General features: G+C 37.2%; 4 protein-coding genes across 6 annotated transcripts; 2 read left to right on the top strand and 2 right to left on the bottom strand.

Annotated features, from left to right (window-relative positions):
• The first annotated feature begins 3,481 nt into the window (after nt 1-3,481).
• On the top strand, nt 3,482-8,521 carry LOC130740411 (uncharacterized). 3 transcript variants are annotated; one of them, XM_057593012.1, is made up of 9 exons: nt 3,482-3,762; nt 3,883-3,967; nt 4,821-5,321; nt 5,430-5,592; nt 5,791-6,085; nt 6,897-6,969; nt 7,042-7,132; nt 7,285-7,364; nt 7,882-8,521. In XM_057593012.1, exons 2-9 carry the CDS (start codon nt 3,887-3,889, stop codon nt 8,092-8,094), a joined length of 1,497 nt encoding a protein of 498 aa, XP_057448995.1. In that variant the 5' UTR covers nt 3,482-3,762; nt 3,883-3,886; the 3' UTR covers nt 8,095-8,521. The 3 variants fall into 3 exon arrangements, with proteins under 3 accessions (XP_057448995.1, XP_057448993.1, XP_057448992.1); XM_057593009.1 differs by having other exon boundaries at nt 3,483-3,741; XM_057593010.1 differs by having other exon boundaries at nt 3,482-3,967.
• Nucleotides 8,522-9,332: 811 nt separating this feature from the next.
• LOC130740412 (uncharacterized) lies at nt 9,333-12,540 on the top strand. Its single transcript, XM_057593013.1, has 5 exons — nt 9,333-9,710; nt 9,886-10,120; nt 10,348-10,523; nt 11,294-11,585; nt 12,066-12,540. The coding sequence occupies exons 1-5, from the start codon at nt 9,641-9,643 to the stop codon at nt 12,127-12,129; spliced, it is 837 nt and encodes a 278-aa protein (XP_057448996.1). The 5' UTR covers nt 9,333-9,640; the 3' UTR covers nt 12,130-12,540.
• Nucleotides 12,541-14,165: 1,625 nt separating this feature from the next.
• Nucleotides 14,166-15,048, bottom strand: LOC130740413 (classical arabinogalactan protein 1). Its single transcript, XM_057593014.1, has one exon. It carries the CDS (start codon nt 14,885-14,887, stop codon nt 14,417-14,419), a length of 471 nt encoding a protein of 156 aa, XP_057448997.1. The 5' UTR covers nt 14,888-15,048; the 3' UTR covers nt 14,166-14,416.
• A 1,723-nt stretch (nt 15,049-16,771) lies between these two features.
• LOC130740410 (protein disulfide isomerase-like 1-4) lies at nt 16,772-21,839 on the bottom strand. Its single transcript, XM_057593008.1, has 12 exons — nt 21,134-21,839; nt 20,914-21,043; nt 20,202-20,367; nt 19,983-20,101; nt 19,727-19,807; nt 18,387-18,473; nt 18,203-18,277; nt 18,018-18,086; nt 17,860-17,940; nt 17,646-17,780; nt 17,421-17,477; nt 16,772-17,199 (listed from the first exon to the last, which is right to left on the bottom strand). The coding sequence occupies exons 1-12, from the start codon at nt 21,724-21,726 to the stop codon at nt 17,029-17,031; spliced, it is 1,764 nt and encodes a 587-aa protein (XP_057448991.1). The 5' UTR covers nt 21,727-21,839; the 3' UTR covers nt 16,772-17,028.
• Nucleotides 21,840-24,648: the final 2,809 nt, after the last annotated feature.

Genomic DNA, 24,648 nt, shown 5'->3' with positions numbered 1-24,648 from the left:
TTTCTTATACTATACAGCGTTTGGACATACACTGTATAATTTACCATATCGTTTAAATTAATGCAATTTTATGTTTAATGAAGTATTGAATAATGATATAAAATAAAAATCAAATATGGAGGTGATTATAACGGTGGTGGCGGTGGTGATGGAAGTAGTGGTAGGTTGGTGGTGGTGGTGGCAATGGTGGTAGGTTGGTGTTGGTGGCGGTGGTGGTGACAGTGGAGATAGGTTGGTGGTGGTGGTGGCAGCGATGGTGGTTGTGGTGGTGGTGATGATAGGGTGGTGGTGGTGGTGGTAAGGCGGTGGCGGCTACAGTGGAGGGTGGAGGCAATGGTGGTGGTGGTGGCGGCGATAGGGTGGTGGTTGTGGTGTCGGTGGTGGCAATAGAGTGGTGGCGACAATTATGGTGGTGGTGGCGATAGGGTGGTGGTTGTGGTGGCGGTAGGGCGGTGGCGGTGGCGGCAACATCGGTGGTGGCGGTGGTGGCAGCGATGGTGGTTGTGGTGTTGGCGACGATAGAGTGTGGTGGTGGTAGTAAGGCGGTGGCGGCTTAGTAGGGTGGTGGTGACGGTGGAGGGTGGAGGCAATGGTGGTGGTGGTGGTGGTGGCGATAGGGTGGTGGTTGTGGTGTCGGTGGTGGCGGCGATTATGGTGGTGGTGGCGATAGGGTTGTGGTGGCGGCGATTATGGTGGTGGTGGCGGTAGGGCGGCGGTGGTGGTGGTGGTGGCAACACCAGTGGTGACGGTAGGGCGGTGGTGGCGGCGGCGGCGGTGATCGGATGGTGGTGGTGGTGGTGGTGGTGCCAATGGTGGTGTAAGTTGGCAGCAATAGAGGGTGGTGGTGATGGTGACTTATACGTCGCAACCTTATCATGTCTTATCCATCACTCACATGATGGATTAAATAATACGTCATTTTAACGTATAAGGGGACTTTGATGGATAAGCTTATACAATACAATGTCATCACCAAACAATGGATAAACTCATAATGTATTGTATAAGCTTATACTATCATGCCTAATACGGCGTGCCAAACGAGCCCTTAGTAAAAAACATTTTTTTGGCCTAAAGGCTTGAATGACTTTACCCTTAGGCCGACCCTGCTAGCCGTCATAACCCAAGTTTGAGACTCACATTTAGGGGAGTGGATCATATCCTGCAGAGAGAAATATAAAGTTGGTGGGTATTTTCAGAGGCGGAACTACCGCCTAGCTTGGTAGGGCCTATGCCTGGGCTTTAATAATTTTTTTTTTTTCTTTGGACTATGTAGGCTTTTGAGTCAAAAAGAAAAAGAGAGATTAGGCAAAATTTGAAAGGTAGGAAAAAATACAGGAACTTGATCATAAAACAATACACTTCAGAAAAATTTGTCTAGGCTTCCTAAAATTTCTGGTTCCGCCATTATTGAAGAAAATTTCTGGTGTACAAGCATGCCATTGGAGTGGGCTTCTTTTGATCTCCACATAGGAAATAGGACATAATCCTCCACTATCAGAGATCTTCAAGCACTCTGTTCAGGAGACTAGTAGCTACCTGAAAGTGTCACTTATATCCGGAAGAAGAAAAAAAAAAAGTAGAACCATCGCCATTATTGACAAATAGTGATGCTTGATCATAGGTTCTTATTGAATAGATAATCAAGGCATTGCATAGGATATCCACTAACAGGATGTGAGATTGGACACTGCTTTTGTTTTCTTTTTCCCAAAGACCTGAAATTGACTTTTTCTTTTTCTGGCTTATTTCTTAAGCTGGCAGTTGGCACTTGATTCATTTGATGATGCAAATAAAGCACTTTGGACAAAGAAAATCAAAGCAAAGAAGCGGGGTCACTCTGGTGGCTGGACTATATATGTATGTACGTATACCTTCATACAAGATTGGTCCACCTCTTCATGTTTCTTCAATTTCACTTTTCCCCCCGAGATAACAATGTTAATTAACTCCCTAGCTATGCATTCAAATATCAACAAAGTGATGATTGATCTTAGTGAAAGTAGAGCGTAATGACTAACTTGGATTAATAACTTACTATATAATGTTAGTTCAAATAAGTGTAAAGAAATTAATAAGTATTCGAAAAACCTAATTTAAACACTTACTATTAATTTCTTAACCTATTTGTTGAAAGAAACGTTTTGATGATAATTGCGTGAATTGAAGAGGTTGGCGAATACTCCCGAAAGCAGGAACAAATGTGGCAAGTTGCATGCGGTGCGTGACATAGCCGCCTTACACAAGACAAGACACACCATCAATTTCATTCAATGGAAGTAATTAAATCAAACTACTCTCTCCACACCGACTTAATAATGCATTTGATTTGATTCTTAAGAAATGAAAATTGAGCATCTATTTTATTTTTTTTAAAGAAAATTGAGCATCTAAAATATTCATCATATATTGTATCTAATTTCTTTTCTAGTCTTACACAAACTATCCTACTGCTGGACCACTCACCAAAAAAAATGAAGTAATGAACCATTACACCAACTCACTTGGTTATATATAATACTACTTAATTTTAAAATATGTTTATAGGATATAATAAAAATAAAAATTAAATTATAACACCAAAGTTATAATTTTAATTAAAACAAATATGTATTTAGGGATGTGGAGGAAATGAATTGAATATTTATGTAAATAAATTTTAAATTGGCAGTGCACAATTTTTAATCTTACAAATAATGATTTAAAAATCTTTAGATGATAATACTTCAAAGTGCAATATATTCAAAATAAATAAATAAATAAATAAATATATATATATATAATTTTTTTATATGTTCTAAAAATGAAAATTCTTTTGAAAGTGTATCATTCATGAATGGGGGTTTGGGAGACATAGGAACCACTGTGAATGTGATTGGAAGCTGAATCTTTTATTTTTCTTCCTTAACTTTCCCTATCCTCCACTCCTTTATTATTTTTGGTTCTTGCCGTGGAGAATTTAGACTTGTTCGGCAAATAAGTGGATACATATGTATAATAATTTGACTGATTCCACGTAAGCATCATTACATTATAATTAGAGAAATTAAAACAATACAAGAATACATCATGGAAAAACTATAAAATTAGAGAAATTACCATTGATATTAAAATTAATAACCAGATAATAAACATATATAAAAGAAACACTATGTAAAAATTTCACAATATTTCAAAAACAATACTAGCATAAAAGGAAAAAAAAAACTTAAAATGTTTCATGATACTCGAACTTATAGTAACAAAGAATTGAAGATTTTTATATATAGCATTAGATTCTTCCATCTTCTATAATTTTTAGATAATGTGAGATTTCTCTGAAAAGGGCCTTAATCTCTTTCTTTTTTTTCTTTTATCAACAATGTAAGGCTAAGATTGCATTCAACATTTCGATCCCAAACAATTACATTAAACTTTTTAATAAAGTTAATACTATTGATGTGTTGATTTAAAACATTATCTGTAATGTATACTTTAACAGCCTTGAGAATAATCCACAGAGTCTGCGCGCACTGGAGAATCAAAAAGTATGACAATGAGAGTGGCAGTAGCAATAGTCCATGCTACCCCACCATCTCCACCACCACCACCGTACCAACAGTGACCAAATTTAATTGACTCATAAATGTGAAAGCTTGGGTTATGTGCATAATCACACTCACTCACTGTCCCTTATCTATGTGACGGTGTTACTCATTTAAAGTTTTCTCCATTCCTTGTCTCTGTCATAGCTCATCTGAAGTAAGTGGTTGTTGCTTGTTGGTATGGCTATGATTGGTGTCTGCAAGTCTGCAACTATTGAAATTTACTTGCTTGTGTGGTTGCTTTTGGAATTCTAAGTTAAGGGTTTGTCTTCTTCCTTTTTTTCTGTTTTGGCAACAGCAACATGAGTTCAGAGGAAAAGCATGTCAGTGAAGAAGATGCTGCAGCTTCTTGCAGAAGAACAGTTTCTCTTGCTGTTAACAAGGTACTTTGTGTTCTTCCTCCTTCAACTTGTGTTTCATGTCATGGCCTCATGGGGGCTTCAGGCTTGTTTTTTTTTTTTTTTCTTAAGGACTAACTGTATTTTAAACTATTGAAGTTTTTTTTTTCTCTTTGCTTTGGATTTGTGATTTTCTCTTGATGATGTTTCATCAGACTGAGATTTTCAAACAAAATCTTGCTAATTGTTACTGAACACGCAGAATAATATTTTTGATAGTAAAGTTTGCATATTTTTTTTTTCAATAACTAGGGGCCTTAACAATTGATTTAATATGTTTATCTATAATTTTGAAAAACTTTGGAGCTTGATCTATCTGAATTTCCATCAATTGTATCCGTTCGGTAGAGAAATATTTCTATAAGATATAGTACTTTGTTTGATTTTGGAGCTTGATCTATCTGAGTTTGTTATGATTTCTTATGTGTGAATGAAAACTGAGTCCAGCAAGCGTTCTGCTTTTTTATGTTTCCTCTGTCTACTTTGAATTATGCAGTTAAAACCTGTTCAAGAAAGTATTAGTAAGAATCAGTTCCAGTTCTTCCTAAATTAAGCTATTTCCATTGTACTGTGATTTGAATATGATGTCTTCTCATTATATTCAATGGTATTGAATTTTATTGCAACTAGGATTTTCGAGAGTTCCACAAAATATAGTTTTTGATCGAGCACCATGGCCGTCGGGTGATCATATAGCCGACCTTACTTAGTGGGATACGATTTTGTTTTTGCCAGGATTTCCCAGAGCAAGTGCTTATTGGGCAATTCTGCTAGATATTGTAGCTCAGTTTTATTTCAGTGCCTGCATCACTTAGTGTTAATTCCCTCGTGTTCGTAGGGTGAAGATCCAATGGGGATAACTGAAGAAACCACACATGTTCCTCCCAGGAAGAGACAGAATCTTCAACTAGAAGTACCATTAAGAACACCTGAAGAATGTTCCCAAGATTTTGTTGCAATCAAAATGCCACAAACACCAAGTCCCACACCTACCCCTACTCCTAAGAGAGTGAATTTCCTTGTGTCTTCTCGCTCTGTTGATACTCCAACAAATAATTCACCTGGGAATTCAGCATCAAAAGGAAGATCATCCATAAGAAGCCTCCTACCAAAATTGAGCTTCCGGAATCGGACACCAGCAGATATTGAAAAGGCTACAACACCAACTCCAGAAGTTTCCTCTTCAGGTGTTCGAGAAAGGCCTTTAATCTCAAGATCATTGTCCCTTAGTAAGATATTTACTCCTAGGATTAAGAGAACATCGTCGTTACCGGTAGAAGAAATTGGACATTCAAACGCAGAATCTGCTCATGGTGGAAGCGTTGGGGGTCATCTAAATGTAAGATTCAAGCAATGCTGTTGTCAACTTCCCTTTTTCTAGTGCTATTTTTGGTAGTCATTGTTGCTGAGTCTTGCTTTGTTTTAACAAATTAGTTCCTTTTTGCAGAAGAGAGAAACTCAGCGAAAGATAGCTCGTTCTCTTTCAGTGCCTGTCAACAACAAAGAAAAGAGCATAAGGAGGATGGACTCATTTTTCCGCGTTGTTCCTTCTACTCCTCGAGTAAAGGAAGGAAATGAATTGTTGACCTCATCCCCGGAAAAGGATATAGGTATCTCAATATAAATACTTATACTTGTATCCGCAATCATGAAAATATGAAAGAATTTTATGTGTTAACTCTCTCTCTAACAGTTTTTTTTATTGAAACTTCCATGATGTATCAAGCATTAGTACTAAAAATGTCAACAGAATATTTGTAAGATTACTATGGTTAATAACTCGATTTATATATACTTTATTTGTTCAGAAAATGAAGATGATGATGGTGAAGATATACCTGAAGAGGAGGCTGTGTGTAGAATCTGTTTTGTTGAACTAAATGAAGGAGGTGAGACCTTCAAGTTGGAATGCAGCTGCAAAGGTGAACTTGCTCTGGCTCACAAAGAATGTGCTATTAAATGGTTTAGTTTGAAGGGTAACAAGACCTGCGATGTTTGCAAGTCAGAAGTTCAAAACCTACCTGTAACTCTATTACGGATTCAAAGTGTTCGAAATCGGATTATTGGAAGTAGGTCTCAACTGGAAGATTTAGATGGATACAGGCATGTGTACTTACTTTGATAAAGACCTTTGCTGATTTCTTATGAATGAATTATGACGACATGTTTCAATTAGGAGGTTAACAGATTTTATATAGTCTACTAGATCCACATTTCAAAAATATAAGCCACCTCCTGACACTAATCCCTTATTTGACTAAAATTTGCATTACTTATCCCTTGTATACTGCTTTTTGCTATCACACTATCTAGAAGCACTGAAGTTGTAGCTGTGTGGACTCACATGCTATCTCAGGATTGAGACACAGTTTTTTATCCAAACCATCTATGATACTTTAGAAGTCAAAATTTTCCTTGGAGTTCTGCAACCACTAAAGTGCATTGTCTTACTAGGGAAATAGACTGTTGTCATTATGTCATTTTCACGAACCAACTATTCAAAAAGTTTAGTGTGTGATTAGGTTTTCATTGTACTTCACGCTGATCCACATTGAAGTAAACGTGACAGTAACTTGCTTCTCTGTTTATGCGTTGGGGGGGGGGGATGTGTATCAATGCAAACAGGAATTAAAACACACACTAAGATGTTGGGTTAAGTACACACCCCTCATGGAAAAGCTCATAGGAAGGGTGGAGACCTACTTGTGCTGAAATTCAAATTTTTATTGATCACTTGGTTATAGAGGCTCTGACACCATAACATGAACAACTATCTCAATTTTAGGTTTTTGGTGAAGATACATAAATGGTTTTATATTATATATTCTAACAATATTTCTTGATAGCTTCTTGTACTGTGGGTTATTACTTATTAGTAATGATTCTCTTATAATTTGTCTTCTCAATTTAATAGGTTTTGGCAGGAAGTTCCGGTGCTTGTCATTGTCAGCATGCTTGCCTATTTCTGTTTTCTGGAGCAGCTATTGGTAAGACTAACAATCATCTCTGAACGGTCAAATTCGCAGTTTGGTTAGGCTCAGTTATTCGCCTCTATGCAGGTTTCAAAAATGGGAACTGGCGCGATTGCCATATCTCTTCCATTTTCTTGTGTACTGGGTCTGCTCTCCTCCATGACTTCATCAACCATGGGTAAGTTTGCAAAACATTGGTAAATATTGATGTACATTTTTTTTCAATGTGATACATATTTTTCTTTTTAGCCAATTTCATTTCATGATACTAGGTTGGGTTTTCACTGATTTATGCCAATTCTAACATTTTCTTAAAAATCTTGTGTCCAGTGAAGAGCAGGTTCATCTGGATCTATGCATCCGTCCAATTTGCTCTGGTGGTTCTCTTCGCGCATATATTTTACTCTGTGGTAATGGATTTTTGTCTAAACTTCATTTTTTTACATGTACATTTCACTTGAAAGTTGAAACCAAGGTTGATAATATTGTATGAGAAATAAATGGTCAAATGAATCAAGTGCTAGATTTTTGTCACTAAAAGAAAAATGAATTGTTTGAGATTTGGTACAGATGAATTCTACCCTCTCAATTTTGTAACTTAAATGACAATTTCATTGGAGATGTAATGGAACTAGATGTTCCCAACCAGATTCTAGAGAAGTTCTGGTTTATGAATATCCTGATTCCACATGCCTTATTGCCAAATGTGGTGGCTTTGGTGTTAAGTTTAGAAATTTGCAATCCACACTTCGTGCATGTTTGGAAATCCTTTCACAATTGATTCTTAGGTCAAAATCAATTTTGGAGAGAAGCTTTATGAGTAGCTTCTGGGTTTCAGAATTGATTTCTGAGAAATAGGAATGGTCTAGAGGAAGAACTCTGGCTAGCATTCTGACTTGTTATATATATTGTCTTTGTTACATGCAGGTTCATGTGCAAGCAGTTTTGTCAATCCTTCTTGCAACATTTGCTGGTTTTGGTGTGGTGATGTGTGGGAGTTCTATCCTTGTGGAGGTTTTTAGATGGAGGAGGAGATGGCAAGCTTTATCAGAGCAGCAACAACTACATGGCCCTCAAACTGCAAACACACCACGTTCAGGCAGTGTTACTCAACCTGTGGTGCAAAATCAACAGAACTGAAACCAGAACTGCATCGATGTTTTTTTAGCTTCTCTTAACAAGCTAGGGGCTGCAGTGAGTTGCTTTTCAATTCAGAGGATTTGGAAGACACTTCTTGTGTATAGGGAATTGAACTTTATTACTTCACACCTACATTGGCCTTCATTGTACAGCTTGTGTTAGCAACATGTTTGGATACCCGTTGGTACCAGTGCAAAGGGATGTTAGCACTCAGTTCTAGACAAAAAGTGAACAATTTTTTTCTTATGGATTGGGATCATAGTTTGTTCAAGTTACACCCAACTGGTATCCAAATACACATACAATGACCTGGACTATAGCTTCTCTTGCTATGCAATTTCTGTTTGTTTATTTGTACTGAGCATCAGAAGGCTTTCATTTTTGTAGTGTAATTGGATGACAGACAATGATTTTGTTTTTGGTTGAACACAGGGCATGGATTGAGGAAATAATTTGGTTAGATTATCTTAGAGTTAGAGGTTGATCATTGATGGGACAATGTCTAATGCAATGATGTGGTAAACTAAATGTACGTTTGATTTTGTGTGTACGATACACAAAATCGATTCACACTTACAGAAGCTAAGGGAAGTAGTTTTTGTGAACCACAATTTTGGTTTCAACTGAATGAGTTCTGTTCAGCAAAGTTTTATGTGAGAATAATAGTTGACTAATCTTCATAGATGGTTAAAGCTTCCTAAGTTTCACTAAAGTACTTATCAGTTATCACCTTGCAGTCTAATCATATCTTCATAGCTAGACTGTTTCCCATGTGACTGGAAATAGCTTCTTATGTAAAAAAATAAGGTAAGATTGGGTAAAATACACCAAATGGTGGAACCTTCTTCTAGAACCCTGCGAATGCGGAAGCTTTGCACATCAAGCTGCCCTTTTAATCAAGGTATTTCCACAGTCGATAGTAGTGAGACTAATCACAAACCCCCTGTCAGTGCATTAAGCGGTATGACGCTAACGAATGAAAAAAATTCCATTCGCAAGAGTTGAGAATTAAACCCTCAATCACTTACCACTTAAGAGACAAAGTGTGATTTGCATTCTGCGAAAAAAGAAAAAGGATAATGGACCTGACTCAATCCAACCCATTTCTATTTATTCGGTTTGGACTTTTTTTCATCATAACCCGACCCACCGATGGTGACTATAAACCGTCAGATGCATCAAACGGTCAAGATGAATTGAGGTCATAAAACATAAAACGCTGTCGTTCTGATCACGCTCCAAAAGGAAAATTCTCTCAAACTGTCACCACTACTTTCTCTCGTGCTTTTCTGCTCTCACCCATCATACCCCGTCGCGCCGTGCGCCGCCGGACACATCGCCGTTCACCGTCGTGCCGCCGCGTCTTCTACCAACCACCGCATTGTATCGCGCCTCTTAGAACCCCCACCGCCTTGTCGCTCTGTTTCTCACTCAGGTAACGCTCTGTGCTAGTGCTGTATCGAAGTAGAACACGTTTGCTACTGGTTCTGGTTCTGGTTCTGGTGATGGAGCAGAGCATTGGTCAACGCAGATTCAGCAGCATAGAATGAATCTATCCTCACAAGGAAAGCTTCTTCTCAACGCTTCCCTCTTTCCCAATTTCTCCTTCTTCCCAGGTCATCTTCATTCTTCACGCACTCTCTTCCTCTCTCGTGCATTTCGTGGTCGAATTTCAACCCAATACAGTTCTATACATTGAAACTTGAACTGGGTCTTCGTTATTTTTTGTTAATGTTGCCGTTTTTGGTGATAGAACTTGCTCATTGAACCAGTGGTGTTTGTGTTTTTCAGGGGTTCGGAGGTTGGCTCTTGTTCCACGTTTGCCACAGAGTCAAGGGCTGAGAAGGGTTTTACCTAAAAACGTGGATTGGAGGATGGATAGTGGTGACTTGGGTCTTGAATTCAAGGCTGGGGTGGTTCATCCAGCAAGGGATGATTATGCGGCGGAGGCAGTTGAAGCTTTGAAAGCTGGGAAGGTTATTGCAGTGCCCACTGATACACTCTATGGATTTGCTTGTGATGCTTGGTATGTTTGCTTTTTGCATGTTATGTTTGAGAAAAAGTGATTGTTTGTGCTTTTACTATCAGAATGAAGAAGCTATACTATAAGGATTTAGTAATAATGAATTTTAGCTGCACCACTAGGATAATGTGATTTCAATGAATTTCTGTGACTGAGTAGAAATTTCTTTATTCAATTGCATTCTGAATGTTTGTTAATTTGGTGTACCTTCTATTGGGGCATATTGGCAGCTCATTGGAAGCAGTTAACAGGATTTATGAGATTAAAGGCAGAAAGCATACGAGCCCTCTTGCTATTTGTGTTGGTGATGTATCCGACATAAACCGGTTTGCTGTCACCGACCATTTACCTCATGGTTTGCTTGATTCCCTCCTACCAGGGCCTGTTACAGTTGTTCTGAAACGAGGTTTGTCTGTCATATATTTATTTTGTGTGTATTCAAAATGAAATTTACAGAAAGTATGTAGAATAATCTATGAAATAGTTTGCTTAAAGCAACAATTTTGTCCTGTTTCTTTAATCCATTTCGTCAACATATCTTCTTTGTAAGGTAGTCAAAATTGGGAACTATGCCTTTAATCGGGAGAGGGTGTTAATCATTAATCGCATAATTGTAAGATTTAGCAAAATTCCTGTGTGTGTGTGTGTGTATCAAATAGACACTTCAAATAACTAGAAACACTTGAATAAAGTTGTACTCATAATAACTCATAGTTCATAGGAATGTCATACCCAAACAGCCTCGGTACCAGCCCCAGTTCCAGCACTGCCACTTGAGTTACCAGCCTCATTCCCCGCCAGTGGACGAGCTTGTCGACAGTGTCAAGAGCATTGTCGCCGGTGCATTGGGGGAGAGAAGGGGCTAGACTGCTAAAAAAACTTAGGGGTTTCTTGAAACAGGATTTGTTTTTGTAGTGAGTCAAGCCCGTATCACATGGGCTGAGCTTAATCACATAATTGGTATTAAGGTGCGAATATGCAATTTTAATCACGTTTAAGGTTGGATTAAGCCAGAAAAGGATTATGCTACTGATTTTAATAGCCCAGGTGCATTCTAATGGCATAATTGTAAGATGAAGGTATTAAAATTGGGATTATGACTAAAATGCCTTTTTGAACCCAAGATTTTGTTTTGAAGATCCTTATTGTCTGATTGTGTGCTTTGCTATTTTACAGGAGAGTCGAGCATTCTTGAACAATCTTTGAACCCAGGATTTGATAGTATAGGAGTTAGAGTGCCTGATAGCAATTTCATTAGAGTCATTGCCCGTGGTTCAGGAACTGCTCTGGCCCTTACTAGTGCAAACTTGAGTGGACAGCCAAGTAGTGTTTGCATCAAAGATTTTGAGAAACTCTGGGAGCATTGTGCTTTTGTTTTCGATGGCGGCTTGCTTCCATCAGGTCGTGCGGGCTCAACAGTTGTGGACCTCACTACACCACACAAATACAAGATACTAAGACCTGGAAGGTACCTGAGCTTTTAACTCTTTAATGCTATTATTTAGACCTGGATAGTGTTATGTCTGGTGCTGATGCCAACAACTATTTCTGTCATATAATCATCTTTTATCTAATATAGGATGAAAATGGTGGGACTTTTATGTTCTAATATTTCATCATGGATATCTAAAAAAATGAATGGTACTAGATTCATCTCCAGTTAGAAATTACTTTCCCTTCCTTTCACCAATGGGTCCTCTTTGCAAAATGCATAGGAAATTCAGTAATCATTTATGTTTGGAACTTTTTAAGTAATGAAAAATGGCTCAAAAATACAGGTTTTGTCACCCATATGATAGAGAAATATCTATCAATTGAGGTTACTTGTTGTGTATAAACCAATTCTTTGACTACTATGCATATTTGATATTTTATAGATATGAACTTATATTGATATGTTGCATTACAGTTTGTATTGAATTTGTCTTTGTTAACCTGCTATTTGCAGTGCAAAGGAAGAGACCGTTGCCATCTTGGAGAAGCATTCTTTCGTTGAAGCGGATACGAGGTGACACGGTGACACCAATATAAACGGATGTTAGCTCTCACTTTGAGATAAAAAGTGAACGGACTTCTTCTTATGAATTGGGATAAAAGTTTGTTAACATTACACTCAATCATCTGGTATCCAAACACAAATGAAGTGCAATTCATCTTTCAGTGATTCATTCTTTCACGGCAAAGAACAATTCTTTGGCTTGGACATGTGAGATACTATCGCCAGGCCTATTTCTTTCTAATATTGTCTATACATTAAACATTATTGTGCCACGTGATTCTATAGTTTATTATATTCTGCAACTATTAAATCAGGTTTTGAGAGCCTAAATGTTAAAAGGTTACACTGACGATTATCTTAATTTATGAAGATGGACTTTGTGAAAGCACTCTATCTCTATGCAGATATGCTTATTTCATCAACATGTGGGTATTGTCTGTGCACTAGCCTATTCAACCCAACTATTCTTAGAGCAGTACAATTATTTTTATAGCATGAGAGTGAATGCATTGTTGTCTGAAAAGCTATGGTTGAGTGCTGAGGAGATTAAGTACGTGCTTAGCAACTTGTTAGATTTAGTTGAGATATCTTGATTATAAGTTTGAAGCTTCACCTTCAATAGTGACCAAGTAGTTCTATAGTTCACTTCATTGAAAAATTGAAACAAATCAATACAAATCACAAACCTCCATTCACAACCCCAATCACAGCTGTAACGTCAACTGAAGAAAGAAAAACATGGATGCCCGTGAGAAGTGGTTGAAAAGAAATTAAAAAGTGAAAAGAAAGAAAATGACATGATTTTGTGAATGAAGAGAAAACGAGAAGAAAGAAAAGTTGTTATTAATCTTCTTTTATTTGGTTGCATAAAAACTAATATGAAAAAATATATTTTACATACCAAATTTAGATTTATATTCGATCAGATGCTGACTGTAGCAAAAAATTGATCCTGCCAATTTGATTTTTTTTCCCTTACCTCTAGCTGCCACAACTACATCGTGGATTTGAAGCTTAATATGTTTTTTAGACTACTGATATCTAAACATCCGAAATCGACATCCATCCTACATACTTGTGGCGGTTCTTAGCTGCCACAAATATTTGTGGGGTTAAAAATCACCATCTTTGTTCAATATCCAATCTGTTCACTTATCATTCTTTGTTTTTTGAAGTTGTCTTTAGCACTTATTTACTCATTGTTGGAAACTCGTACATTTGTATGATGACCATAACACAAAGGGTAATTATGTCCTGAATCACTTTTCAACTGTCTATAATATCTTACCTCTTTTCTAATTCTTCGCTTTTAGAAGAGAGAAATTTTATAAGATCTACACTTTTCCTTTCTTTTTTTTTGTACACAACTAAATATAAAGAAAAGAAACTAGACGTGTTGTTTGTGGTGTACGTTACATTCACTGTGTTGTTTAGTAGTGCTCATGTCTCGTGTAACTTAGCATTTTTCTAAAGGAAAATCTTATTTTCTCAAGTCTCAACCATGTTTTTCCATTTTTGGTGCTCGACCATCATTTTCTTTCTTCTTGTTCTCTATCATCCCAAACACAGTGGAAAAGCTGATCTTCAAAAGCAATCATGCAGCTGACTTTTTAACTAAAACAATCAAAATAATACTGTGAAAAATGAAGCTATACATTTTTTTGAAAATTATACTATTTACCATTTACATGCTATTGCACTCCTCAACTGTTATGGAGGGTAATTAAAATTTAAAGGATAAAATCTTGCTCCTTTTGGTACATAAAGATCTTGTGTCGTTAAATTGTGTTTCAATTTCCTATCCCACTAATAAAATCTTATTACGTCGATTGAATAAAAAAAACGGTGACGTACTTATTAAATACAAACACCTACTTGATTTCTCATAATCCAAGTTGAGAATAACGTGTACATAATAATATTATTATAATTTCTATATGTAACCCTTCGTTTTAATTTGATGCATAATTTTGCTGGCTTATAATTTTAGCTTACCATGTCACAAATTAATCAATAATAATAAGTGGAAATTCAAAATTGCACTCACTATACTGAAATTGAAATTGAAATTAAAACAAATAAATACTACACAATGAGTGCCCTTGAGAGTAATCCAAAATCAAGACACGAATATATAGGTTTCCGCAATCTATGCAAGACTAATTCATAAAATGATCATAGTTTCAAATCTGAAAAAAAAATGTCGCGATTATTTAGAGAGTAGCAAGAATCAATAATCAAATTGAGAGAACCCTAGAATTCTGCATAGTGTATATAACCTGTGATCGAAATCAATGCTTCTACAGAAGTTCTCTCCTTGCTGCATAACCATACTGAGATCGCTGCACATTCTGCCGGCGCTTCTTGTACACCATCGCTGCCACTACAATCGCACCTACACCTACGATAACTCCCACCGCAATCCCCGCCTTCTTGCCGGAACTCGTTCCTCCACCGGATGATTTCGCGACCACATCGCCGGCGTGATTGACTTCGCCATCATTTGCATCCGCCGGTGACGGTGAAGGAGAATCAGAGCTCTCAGGAGAAGGTGCGGGAGGCGAATCGGGACGAGGAGGCGCCGCCGGAGCCGGGGAATTGGCAGGGGAGGGGTTTGGAGAAGGAGTTAAATGTAACCCGGCGAATGAATTCGGCGCCGGAGCCGGTGAATCGGCGGCGGAGGGAGTGATGTTGACTAGCAAAGAAATGAGTAAGAGATGAAGAACGAGAACAGCGGAGAATCCTGCAGGATTCTGATTCGGATTCGCCATTGATGGATGAGAAGATTGAATTTGAATCGGAATTGAAAAACAGTGTTGGATCTGAAAATTTGAAATGGCGGTGAAAGAAGAAGAAGAAGAAGAAGAAAACGGAACGTGTGTGAATGGAAACTGATTTGAAATCAAAGTGGATCTGAAAAAGTGAGAGATTACAGATTGATGGTGCGGTTTATAAGGGGTTGTGATCTCGATAAACGTGTGAATTAAGGGTGGAGATTGAAGGAAAATCTTATCAAGGGCTAGTTACATTGTGACACGTGGAGAGTGTGTAGGTGTGGTAAATGCAGTGCGATGTAGGGGAAAATTGGTACTTGTTGGAATTGGAAGCTTCGTGAGTGAAAAATGGGTATTTTCTGATATTCTTCTCCTCCAATTGTCAGCTTGTCGTGGTTGCATGAACCTATCTATTTGGACGCATTGATTAATTGCAAGCAAATAAGATTTTGTATTTTTTATATATTTGATAATGCAAAAGAATTAAGGAAGTCTTGCTACTCATCACTCCTGCACTTTATTAAGATTGTGAAAGTAAATTAGGAAAAGAAGATGGGAATAAATTAGTACATGTTATTAGGTTGAAGAAAAAAATAATGAGACAAGGAGTTAGGTTTTGATTTTCTGATTACCGCTAAAGGAAACTAGAAAAAAAAGGAAATAAAACAACATTTGGTTGGAGAGCTAGTCCACTGAAAATGTGAAAGTTTCTCCCTCAAACAAAATTATCTAATGTAAATGATACTTTGTTAAAACAAAAAATGAGAATGAATAATGAATGTTTAAATATTTTCACCACATAAAATTAAAAGATCAAAACTATTCAATATTTTATTATTACTAATAAAATGATTTGAACTTTAATGGATTTATGAATATGGATTCTTACCGCACGAGTTCCTATCTCAATTTTTTTATCACATCACGTATAAGTGTATAACAATACCATATGAAATTAGAAAGAAAAAAAAAATTGGAATGTTTGGAATGACATTACTATTTATTGAACATTTGTAGCTTGTCATTGAACATTTGTAACTTGACTTGATTATCTCTCTTATCACAAGTTCTTACCTTTATATTATGCTTTGACAAGCTTCACAAATGATAAGCATAAAATTTATTATACATATCATTTTGTGATCTAAGGTTTCTATCAAGTACCTCCAAGCACTAGAAATGAAACTCCAGAAGCTAGTATCCAAAATTAATGTCCCGTAGCTAAAAAATACAGCCGGATTCTTATCTCTGGTAGGCACATTTACATTACCGTAATTAAGAACCATTAGCTTCCGGAATTAGGAAGTTGCAGAATACAATAGTGACAGTAGCTACTGGAAATATGGATTTTTCCGCAAATTAAATGAAAACGTTTCAAATGACTGGCATCTGCTTTTTATTTCTACTCCTCTTCTTCTATGCACTCCCAGCCAGGGATAGGAATTTAGATCCTTAGGACATTACATACCCGAATTCCATATCTAGGAGCTCCTATTTTAATTCATTCTGGAAAATCCTTTTTTGTTAAGCAGATAAACCCGTAAAATTAGTGTCAACATGCCTCAGACAATTCGATGTTGTGCTGCTTCAAAAGTACATGAAAGAATACTTTTCAAGCACTTCAAAACTTTCACATGCAAATGGACAAGTGCATTTTCCTTGAAGTTCATTTTAAGTAAGAAAGTGCATGTGAAACGGAAATCCCATGTGCAAGATTTAAACTATGGTTAATTATTATGTAGTACGTATGAAAGAAAGCGATTTTTATATACTTGGGCACCTGCATCCAGAGCCAGGGAGGGGAAGGGGGAAGAAAAAACAGAAGCTTCAATTACACTCAAGCAGTATTTTAAAATTGGCTGTTGTGCTAATAAAGCAAAATTTCGTGGCAACCTTACTTTAAATTGAAGTCTCACCCAAATTCCTAGTACACAAACTTGTAGAAGTAGGTAGAACAAGTTAATACATAGATTACCTGGTTTCTCCGCTTCCCTTAGCCATTTGTCTTTTGGCCACAGGGTGAGGGAAAACAGAAAGCTTTTCTCTCACTCATTGTGCTAGATTCTGTGCTGAGCACCTATTCACAGTTACATCTGTCTGAGTCATATCTCTATATAAATAGAAGTGTAATTTAACTCTCACAACTCATCCTTCGTGTCAGTGCTGCTACTCTGACTCTCCTTGACATCTGAACTCTTGCTCTCAGTTTTAGAAGTTGAGGTTGGTTTCTGGAGCTGGAATGGGATTGATGCATGTTTCTTCAGGAACTTATAAAAGCCCACCACTGTACGATCCACATCAACAGCAATCTGCATGCACAATGAACCGCAGACATATTAGATCATCTTACAATGTGTTTGGATTTTCAGTTACATTTACTAAAAGGTATCTTTACATCAATCATTATGAGACATGGATTTCCATTGAAAATGCTTTTAACCCTAGCTAACCTAAATCCAAACAGATAGTATATGCAGATACAGAATAGATGAATGGAGAAACTGTGAGTTGTCGTTTAATTTTCACGTACCGGGTCAGAACTCTTGCTTCCTGCTGGGAAGAAGAGGATAGTGGGGAACCCCTCAGCCTGCAAAGTAAACATAACTTGCTGAGTAGCCGTAATGGCTTCTGATGTAATGCTTAATTGAAATTTGAAAACATAGCATAAGTTTGGACCAAATGTCAATTCAATGATAATAGCAAGAGCATATCACATACTGTATATGCTATCAACATCTAGGTTAGTTAGGTGTACCTTTGCCCTTGGATGCTCATTTGTTGTTCCGTCCATCTTGGCTATTACAATAGACTCAATGTCGTGAAGATGTTTTGCAAGCTTGTTGTATGTCGGTTCCAGAGCTTGGCAGTGGCCACACCAGGGAGCATAAATCTAATATTACATCAACCATTAACAAGAACAAGGTGCTCAAGCAAATATGACTTGGAAACTGGTGGTTTTAGAATTGTACCTCAAGAAGAACATCCTTTGACTCATCCAAGACAATATCATCGAAGTTATTCCCAACAACTATTTTCACATCACCATCATTCTGTCATCAAGTTAGCAAACAAGTTAGATACGAAAATCCCGGCCAGCAGAACATAGCTGGAAAACAAAATGGCTTACAGTTTCAGGAACTGGATCTGACTTGAGGAAAGGTTTTAGCTTGTCTTCAAGAAAATCTTCCCCAAATGCCTGAAAAAAGTAAGAACTATAAGTTTAAGCCACAATATTTTGTACGCCTAAATGAACAGTACTTCACAGGGTAACAAACTGCACAGAGCATTAACAAGAAAGAGGGAGAATAGTACCTTAATTTTGTCAACAGTGACCTCTCCATCATACAAAAATTTACTGCCATCATTGTTTCCTGCGAAAGCAACTACCTACATTGGCAATATCATTCATCAATTTATTGACTTTGAATTGAATTTAAATGATGTAATGACAAACCCTCTTCGACAAAAATGAAATTAAGTGAAGGGAGGAAATTACTTTGGGAGCATTCCCAGTGATACCAAAATAATCTGCAACAGGCTTTCCAACATCTTCATTATCCATTTCCACATGAACAAAGATCAGCTGCAACAAATCATTGCTCAGTACAAATACATTATTGCCCAAAAGTAACGATTCTTTAGGGGCATGGGAGGATTCATGAATTATGAATCATAACTGAAAGTGTGAATTTGGGCTACTTTTTTTAACAGCAGTGAGTGGCCCAATACCAGACCTAGAATAGACTTTGATATCATCTTGAATTTGGGCTAGGTCTAACATTACCTAAAAAAGTTAGCTCATGAGGTGCAGATTGTCAAGCATTTATTTTATAAGCTTTACTTAAACCATATCTTTAATCAGTGTGGGATCTCAACAATGACAAGAACAATAAATACAAGAAAATAACAAGAAATTTAGGAAATTATAATTTAATCCCCATAACTAAGAGCCCAAGCTTTGAAGGCCGAATCAGACGCAACAAGTCTGAAATGCCTTCTCCTCACTCCCCCTCACTCCCTCTCTTCCATTCCCATGACTAACTCCCTGGTTTCCTTTTTGCCACATGTCCCTTTTTTTATGACACTAATTTAATGCGTGCTTTGGTCCCTGAAGTTGCTGCAAGGTTATGTCGATGAAAGAGCAAGAAATTGCTTTACATGGGGAACCATATGGTGTTGGGCTGGAAATTTTCCTGTTATTTAGCAGCAGGGCTGTTTTGAATCTGTAGCTTTTGCCCCTTGATTCTTTTCTCGTTCCCTTCTGCGGACAGCTTCTGAGAATTAGGGTTTCTGGGACTGCTACTGTTGCGGCATTATTTTTCTTAGATACCATCTTAGAATTCAGGCTAGGCCTTACTAAACCCCAAAAGCTAGCTTGTAAGGTGAGGATTGCCAAAGCTTTTGTAAGATTTATGTTGGTCTTATCTCTATTCGACATGGGATCTCAACAAAAAAAAGTGATTAGTTTAAAACTGATTATGTGCTGTACTTTCTTTTGAACTCATTAGGAAATAAAAACTGATGAAATTGTAACTAGTTTTCCAAAATCTTAGTGATGAAAAAACAAGATTGTTACTTCATTAAACCTAGTTAACAAACAAAGCCTTTCCCTACTATGTGGGATCAGCTACATAGATCAGTCAAACGACACCAAAATGGCAGTTTTGACTTTCTCCACTGGAACTAGTTATCCCATCAACTCCATCCCTTCCAAACTAAATTGTGTCTACCTTTTACTTGCATCTTTTATGAAATAAAAAGCATGTATAAAATTGTCTAGAATCTAGAGAAAAAATCAAATAAAAGTTTTAAATAATAGCCTGTGACGAAATATACCTTCCCCTTCAACACCTTCGCTGCGTCTCTAAATACTGGAAGGAACTTCTCTGTATCGCTTGAAGTCACAAACAGCAACAACTAGAAGTGAAAATTTCAACGCATAACAATGTTAAGAGGTTTGGCATGATTGCATTTTCAAGGAATATGTCTTTCTAGAATAACAATATAAAAAAGACAAGATATATAAGCTATAGCAGCTTGTTGATTTGACTTTTAACACATTGACTTTAAAAACTTGACTTTCAATAATTACCTGTTTCTTGATTTGACTTTCAAAAATTGATGGGGCACTTTCCCTTGTAAAAGTTGTAACCAACGGAAGCTTGTTGGAGGACACAAAATCAGCTATAGAAGCTTTTACAAATTGACCATCTGCAGAGACAGTGAAATACATCAAGTTTCTATGAAAAAATCCACAATGTCTTTTCTTGTTTTTGGAGGGGAGTGGCGGGGGCAGAGCAAGAAAACAAACCAAAATAGTTCAGTTTCTCCTCCTCTTTCTTGAGCAAGACCAAAGCAGGGCGTTTAACATTTGTATCAATATGGAAAAGCTTAGCCACATTAGGAATCACAGTTTGATAAAAATTGACATCATCCTCAAGTTTTGATGCTGCAGCTAGCTCATCACTGTCAGCACCCTGCACATATGACAGAAAAACCAGGGCATCAGGCTTAACAACAAACAGCTTCATAGATTGAGTGTACGTTTGGTTTTAGTTGGCGAATGTTGATTGTTAAACGTCAGCTTATACACTCCAAAGCACAAAATGGAAGATCAAACAAAATTTGAATATCAGTTCCAAAAGGCAACAACAGATATACAAACATGCCCTGAATCATCAAAGCTCATATCCATACTCTAATTTTCAGAATCAACAATGGCAAATGACCCTCATATCAAACTATCAGATTATGAAATCAAAACAGTCTGTCTTATACTTACTATAACAAAACTACATTAGCATGATCATGAAAAACTTAAAACCAGGAATTTCATCAAACCATGTTAAAATATACATTTAACTTATAAAAACAATTAATACTAAAATAAACAAATTATACTCGCAAATTGCATTTGATAACTTCTCATACTAACACAAAGCATTGAAGTACACTCTTAAACCATAATGACAGGAAACATACATGAGGAATATGACACAGGACAAGAAATCTAAAAAACTTACAACTAAAGAGTCAAGGAAGCCCAAAACAACTTTACTTTCAGAGGTTAATATGCGCTCAGCATCATCCAACGTAGTTATGTTGTATACACCAGGTCCTATCTTCTTCCTAATCCATGTCACTATAGCATCTCTACATTGAAACCAAAATCCAATTTAAATTTCCCTTCAATTGAGAAACACACAAAATCAAAACATGGAGTAGAGTGAAAGAGTTACTTACTTGGTTCTTTGGCCAGTGTAAGGCTTATGAACCCCATCAATGAAGAACGACACTGTAGGGAAGCCCTGAACATCGTACTCGTGAGCCAAATCATTCTCCTGCGTGGCATCCACCTTAGCTAAAACGACACCGTCGTTCTTCAGTTCAGTGGCGGCGGCTGCGTACTCCGGCGCGAGAGACTGACAGTGACCGCACCATGGAGCGTAAAACTCCACCATGACAAACCGGTTGTTCTCGACGACAGTGGTGAAGTTCCGCTCAATCAGAACGACGACGTCTTTGTCATCCACCGCGGGCTCCTCGTACGCCTCCTCAGAGGGAGGCTCGAAGCCGGAGAAGTCGTCGTCGAAATCCTCGCCGTCTTCGCTGTCGCCGTCGCCGAAAGGGTCGGGATCCGGGAAGTTGCCGTGGTCGTGGAGGGAAGCGGTGGTGGTGTCTTCGGCTTCGGGTTCCTCGAGGAAGCTGAGATCTTCATCGTCGAAGTCGTCGTTTTGGGGGGGTTTGGCGGAGAGAGGGAGGGAGAAGGAGGAGAGGAGAAGGAGAAGGAGAGTGATGAGGGAGAGTGAAACGACGAGTTGTTTATGAGTTTGCATTGTAATCTGTGGTCGCCGGCGAAATGGTGCTCAATTTGGAAGCTGACAGTGAGATCTATGTCTATGTCTGTCTCAGTTTGAGATTTTGACCACCACATAGGCTCGTTACATTCATATTGCTATTATTTTTTAAGCCCTTCATAATTATTTATCATGTTACATAATCTTTTAGATATATTTTCCGATGTATCGAAAAAAATAATCTTTCATATACAAAATTGTCTTTTCTGAAAGATAATCTCAAGAGATTCTTGAAAACCGATTTGACATGTGATCTCCTTAATTTTTTCAGCATTAGATACTGCTTGTTCTTCGATTGATGCACGACAAACCTCCTCAATTACTAAAGTATTGCTTTATTAATGATCCACAAAAAATAACACAAAACTAGTGATCACCAAATAAGTTTCCAAAATGACTAAATTAAATCCACAAAAGACATGATGGAAGAAGTTGTGAGCTTGGGAAGTTGTGTGTGTAAGAAGATAGGCGATACTTAAAGAGAAGAAGAAGAAATTTCTAGTTTGTCAAACCTAGTATTTCTCAAGGCCCCTGATAACACTAGTTGGAAGATGCTCTGGAGCAAACATGATTCATATTTTTGGTTCCAAAAGGGTTGGAAAGAGTTTGTGAAATGTAAAATATTACTACCTTAATCATGGACACTTGATATTGTTTGAATTCAAGGATGCTTCTCATTTTGGGTACATATATTTGAAAAGAGTACCCTTGAAATAGAATATCCTTCAAATGAGAATCAAGTTGAAGAGCACAGCCCTAATATCGCCACCCAAGAAGACTAAACCGAAATCACCAATGTCACTTTCTCAACCACGCAAGAAATTGAGAACTGATAGAAGCAAAGATGTCGGAAAAAACCCTGAATTGAGAAAGCGTAAACAAGTTTACTGCTGACTAAGTTGTTTATTAAAAAAATCCTGACTTTTCTCAAGTTGCGCCTATGAGGCGTTTGGAATGCCATTTTCAAAGCGTGTTCTAGTACGACTACTGGTCCGTGCTTGGTTCTTTGTGCTCGCATGTCCCCTTTTGTGCATTTCTATTGGCTATGTTCACTGATTTGTAGCTTGATACCACAATTTATTTTACAATCAATTGTAAAAGAAAAAATTGAAACACCAAAAAAATTGTTTTTTATGGTAAAAAGATCAACTCTAGCAAGTAAGTAAGGAATTAAGAATGCTCGAACATCTATAGATCATTAAAAAGTTATTCAAAAAAAATTCTTTCTATGATTCATTCAAGCTTGGGCCCGTTTGGTGCACCGTATTAGGCCTGATTGTATAAGCTTATACAATACGTTATGGGCTTATCAGTTGTTTGGTGGTTACATCGTATTGGATTACTTTATCCATCAACCCCTTCTAATACATCAAAATGATGGATAATTTAATCCATCATCTAAAGGGAGGATAAGACCTGATAAGTTTTGATGTATTAGCAACTTAAAAATATTCCAACCCTAACCTCATTCATCTATACGTTCGACGTTTCTTGCTGTCACGTTTTTGCACCCCATCTTCTTCATCGTTCCACCTTCCTTTCCTTCCTCCTCCATGGCAATTTTACAATTCCTCATCTGTTCTATTTTCTTGAACCCTTGTCTACCTATTAGATTTATAAAAACTGTGTTTTCCCCAAATTCGCCATTCTTTTGAAATTTAATTAGGTTATTCAATTCATGTTAATTGTTAATGTTCCATATCTAGGTGTGGCAATGTTTTCTCAATTGTTTGAGACAATTTCTATGTGTGATCCAAACCTTTTTGAAGATGAGGGCCGTGTTACCTTTCTTGGGGTTCATGTGATTGTTTGCTGCCCATGGCCCCTGCTTGCATTCTTTTTTTAATTTTTGGAAGGAAAAATATGTATATTAAATAGCACAAGTTCTGGTGAATTTTTTTTATTTCTGGGGGGTTACTGGCGTGTTCTTAGTGGGGCTTGGAGTGGATTTTGAAAGAAATTTTCACCTTCAATTGGAGACTCATAGTACTTATATGTTGCAGCGTTCCTCGTTCTTGGTGCTGTTATTTTCCCCAGTTTTGGTTTATTTGCCTAGTTAGTGTTCGGGTTTTTTCTTGCTGCTTGTTCTGTTGCTGCATATTTGCTGCATAATTGGGGGGTGTTGTTTGTTTTGTGTTTTCTTTGTATTAAGGGTATTTTTGTACAAATATTTCTTTTTTATACTATCCATCATTATTCACTACTCCACCAAACATATGATTGTATTAAGTTAAACAATACAACAAGTTATACAATGTCTCACCAAACGCTGTATAGTATTAAATTTTATCAGGTCTTATACTATCAGGCCTTATACAATCAAGTCTAATACTATCAGGTCTTATACTATACAGCGTACCAAACGAGCCATATCATCAATTACATGGTATGTTATAGTATGAGACTGAGTTATGATTCATTTACATTACCACTTTATTTCCACTTCACTTTTTATTTATTTTCTTCTTCTTTTTTTCTTCAATCATATCATCAATTATATATCTTACTTTTTTCCCAATCTCTCTCTTTTCAACACCTCATCTTCACTTTTTGAGAGGTGTGAAAGATTTTTTATTTTTTTTTGAAATGTGAAAGAAACTTAATTCACATGGATCCGATATTGAATTATTTGTTCCAATGGAACATGATGCCAATAATAAGTTCCCAATAAAACACACAAACAAACCATAGTGTGACTATTGTAGAGAAAGTCTGCTAGGGTTCCCATGCTTTCCTTCTCTCGTTAAGAGGCGAACCAACTCGCCAGAAGCAATGCCAAGCCCAAAGATGGAGATAATGATAGGGACAATCCCGCAGTCCCAACAGCAGCTCCAGGCCACCCGAAACCGAGGCAAATGCTCTCTTACAAGGATATCTGCCAGGAGAGTGACCCATTACGTG

This window comes from Lotus japonicus, chromosome 2 (assembly GCF_012489685.1).
Source record: "Lotus japonicus ecotype B-129 chromosome 2, LjGifu_v1.2".
NCBI classification, from domain to species: domain Eukaryota; kingdom Viridiplantae; phylum Streptophyta; class Magnoliopsida; order Fabales; family Fabaceae; genus Lotus; species Lotus japonicus.
This window is presented reverse-complemented; position numbering and strand designations above follow the sequence as displayed.

What these genes read in the sequence shown, in the direction of transcription:
- LOC130740411 (XM_057593012.1), top strand. Translation starts at nt 3,887, where the DNA reads ATGAGTTCAGAGGAAAAGCATGTCAGTGAAGAAGATGCTGCAGCTTCT. An exon ending in TTTCTCTTGCTGTTAACAAG is followed by an intron (nt 3,968 to 4,820) that starts GTACTTTGTGTT and finishes TCGTGTTCGTAG; the next exon opens with GGTGAAGATCCAATGGGGAT. An exon ending in CATGACTTCATCAACCATGG is followed by an intron (nt 7,133 to 7,284) that starts GTAAGTTTGCAA and finishes TCTTGTGTCCAG; the next exon opens with TGAAGAGCAGGTTCATCTGG.
- LOC130740412 (XM_057593013.1), top strand. Translation starts at nt 9,641, where the DNA reads ATGAATCTATCCTCACAAGGAAAGCTTCTTCTCAACGCTTCCCTCTTT. An exon ending in GGATTTGCTTGTGATGCTTG is followed by an intron (nt 10,121 to 10,347) that starts GTATGTTTGCTT and finishes GCATATTGGCAG; the next exon opens with CTCATTGGAAGCAGTTAACA. An exon ending in AAGATACTAAGACCTGGAAG is followed by an intron (nt 11,586 to 12,065) that starts GTACCTGAGCTT and finishes TGCTATTTGCAG; the next exon opens with TGCAAAGGAAGAGACCGTTG.
- LOC130740413 (XM_057593014.1), bottom strand. Translation starts at nt 14,887, where the DNA reads ATGGCGAATCCGAATCAGAATCCTGCAGGATTCTCCGCTGTTCTCGTT.
- LOC130740410 (XM_057593008.1), bottom strand. Translation starts at nt 21,726, where the DNA reads ATGCAAACTCATAAACAACTCGTCGTTTCACTCTCCCTCATCACTCTC. An exon ending in GGAGAAACTGAACTATTTTG is followed by an intron (nt 20,102 to 20,201) that starts GTTTGTTTTCTT and finishes CTGTCTCTGCAG; the next exon opens with ATGGTCAATTTGTAAAAGCT. An exon ending in CAGATCCAGTTCCTGAAACT is followed by an intron (nt 17,941 to 18,017) that starts GTAAGCCATTTT and finishes ACTTGATGACAG; the next exon opens with AATGATGGTGATGTGAAAAT.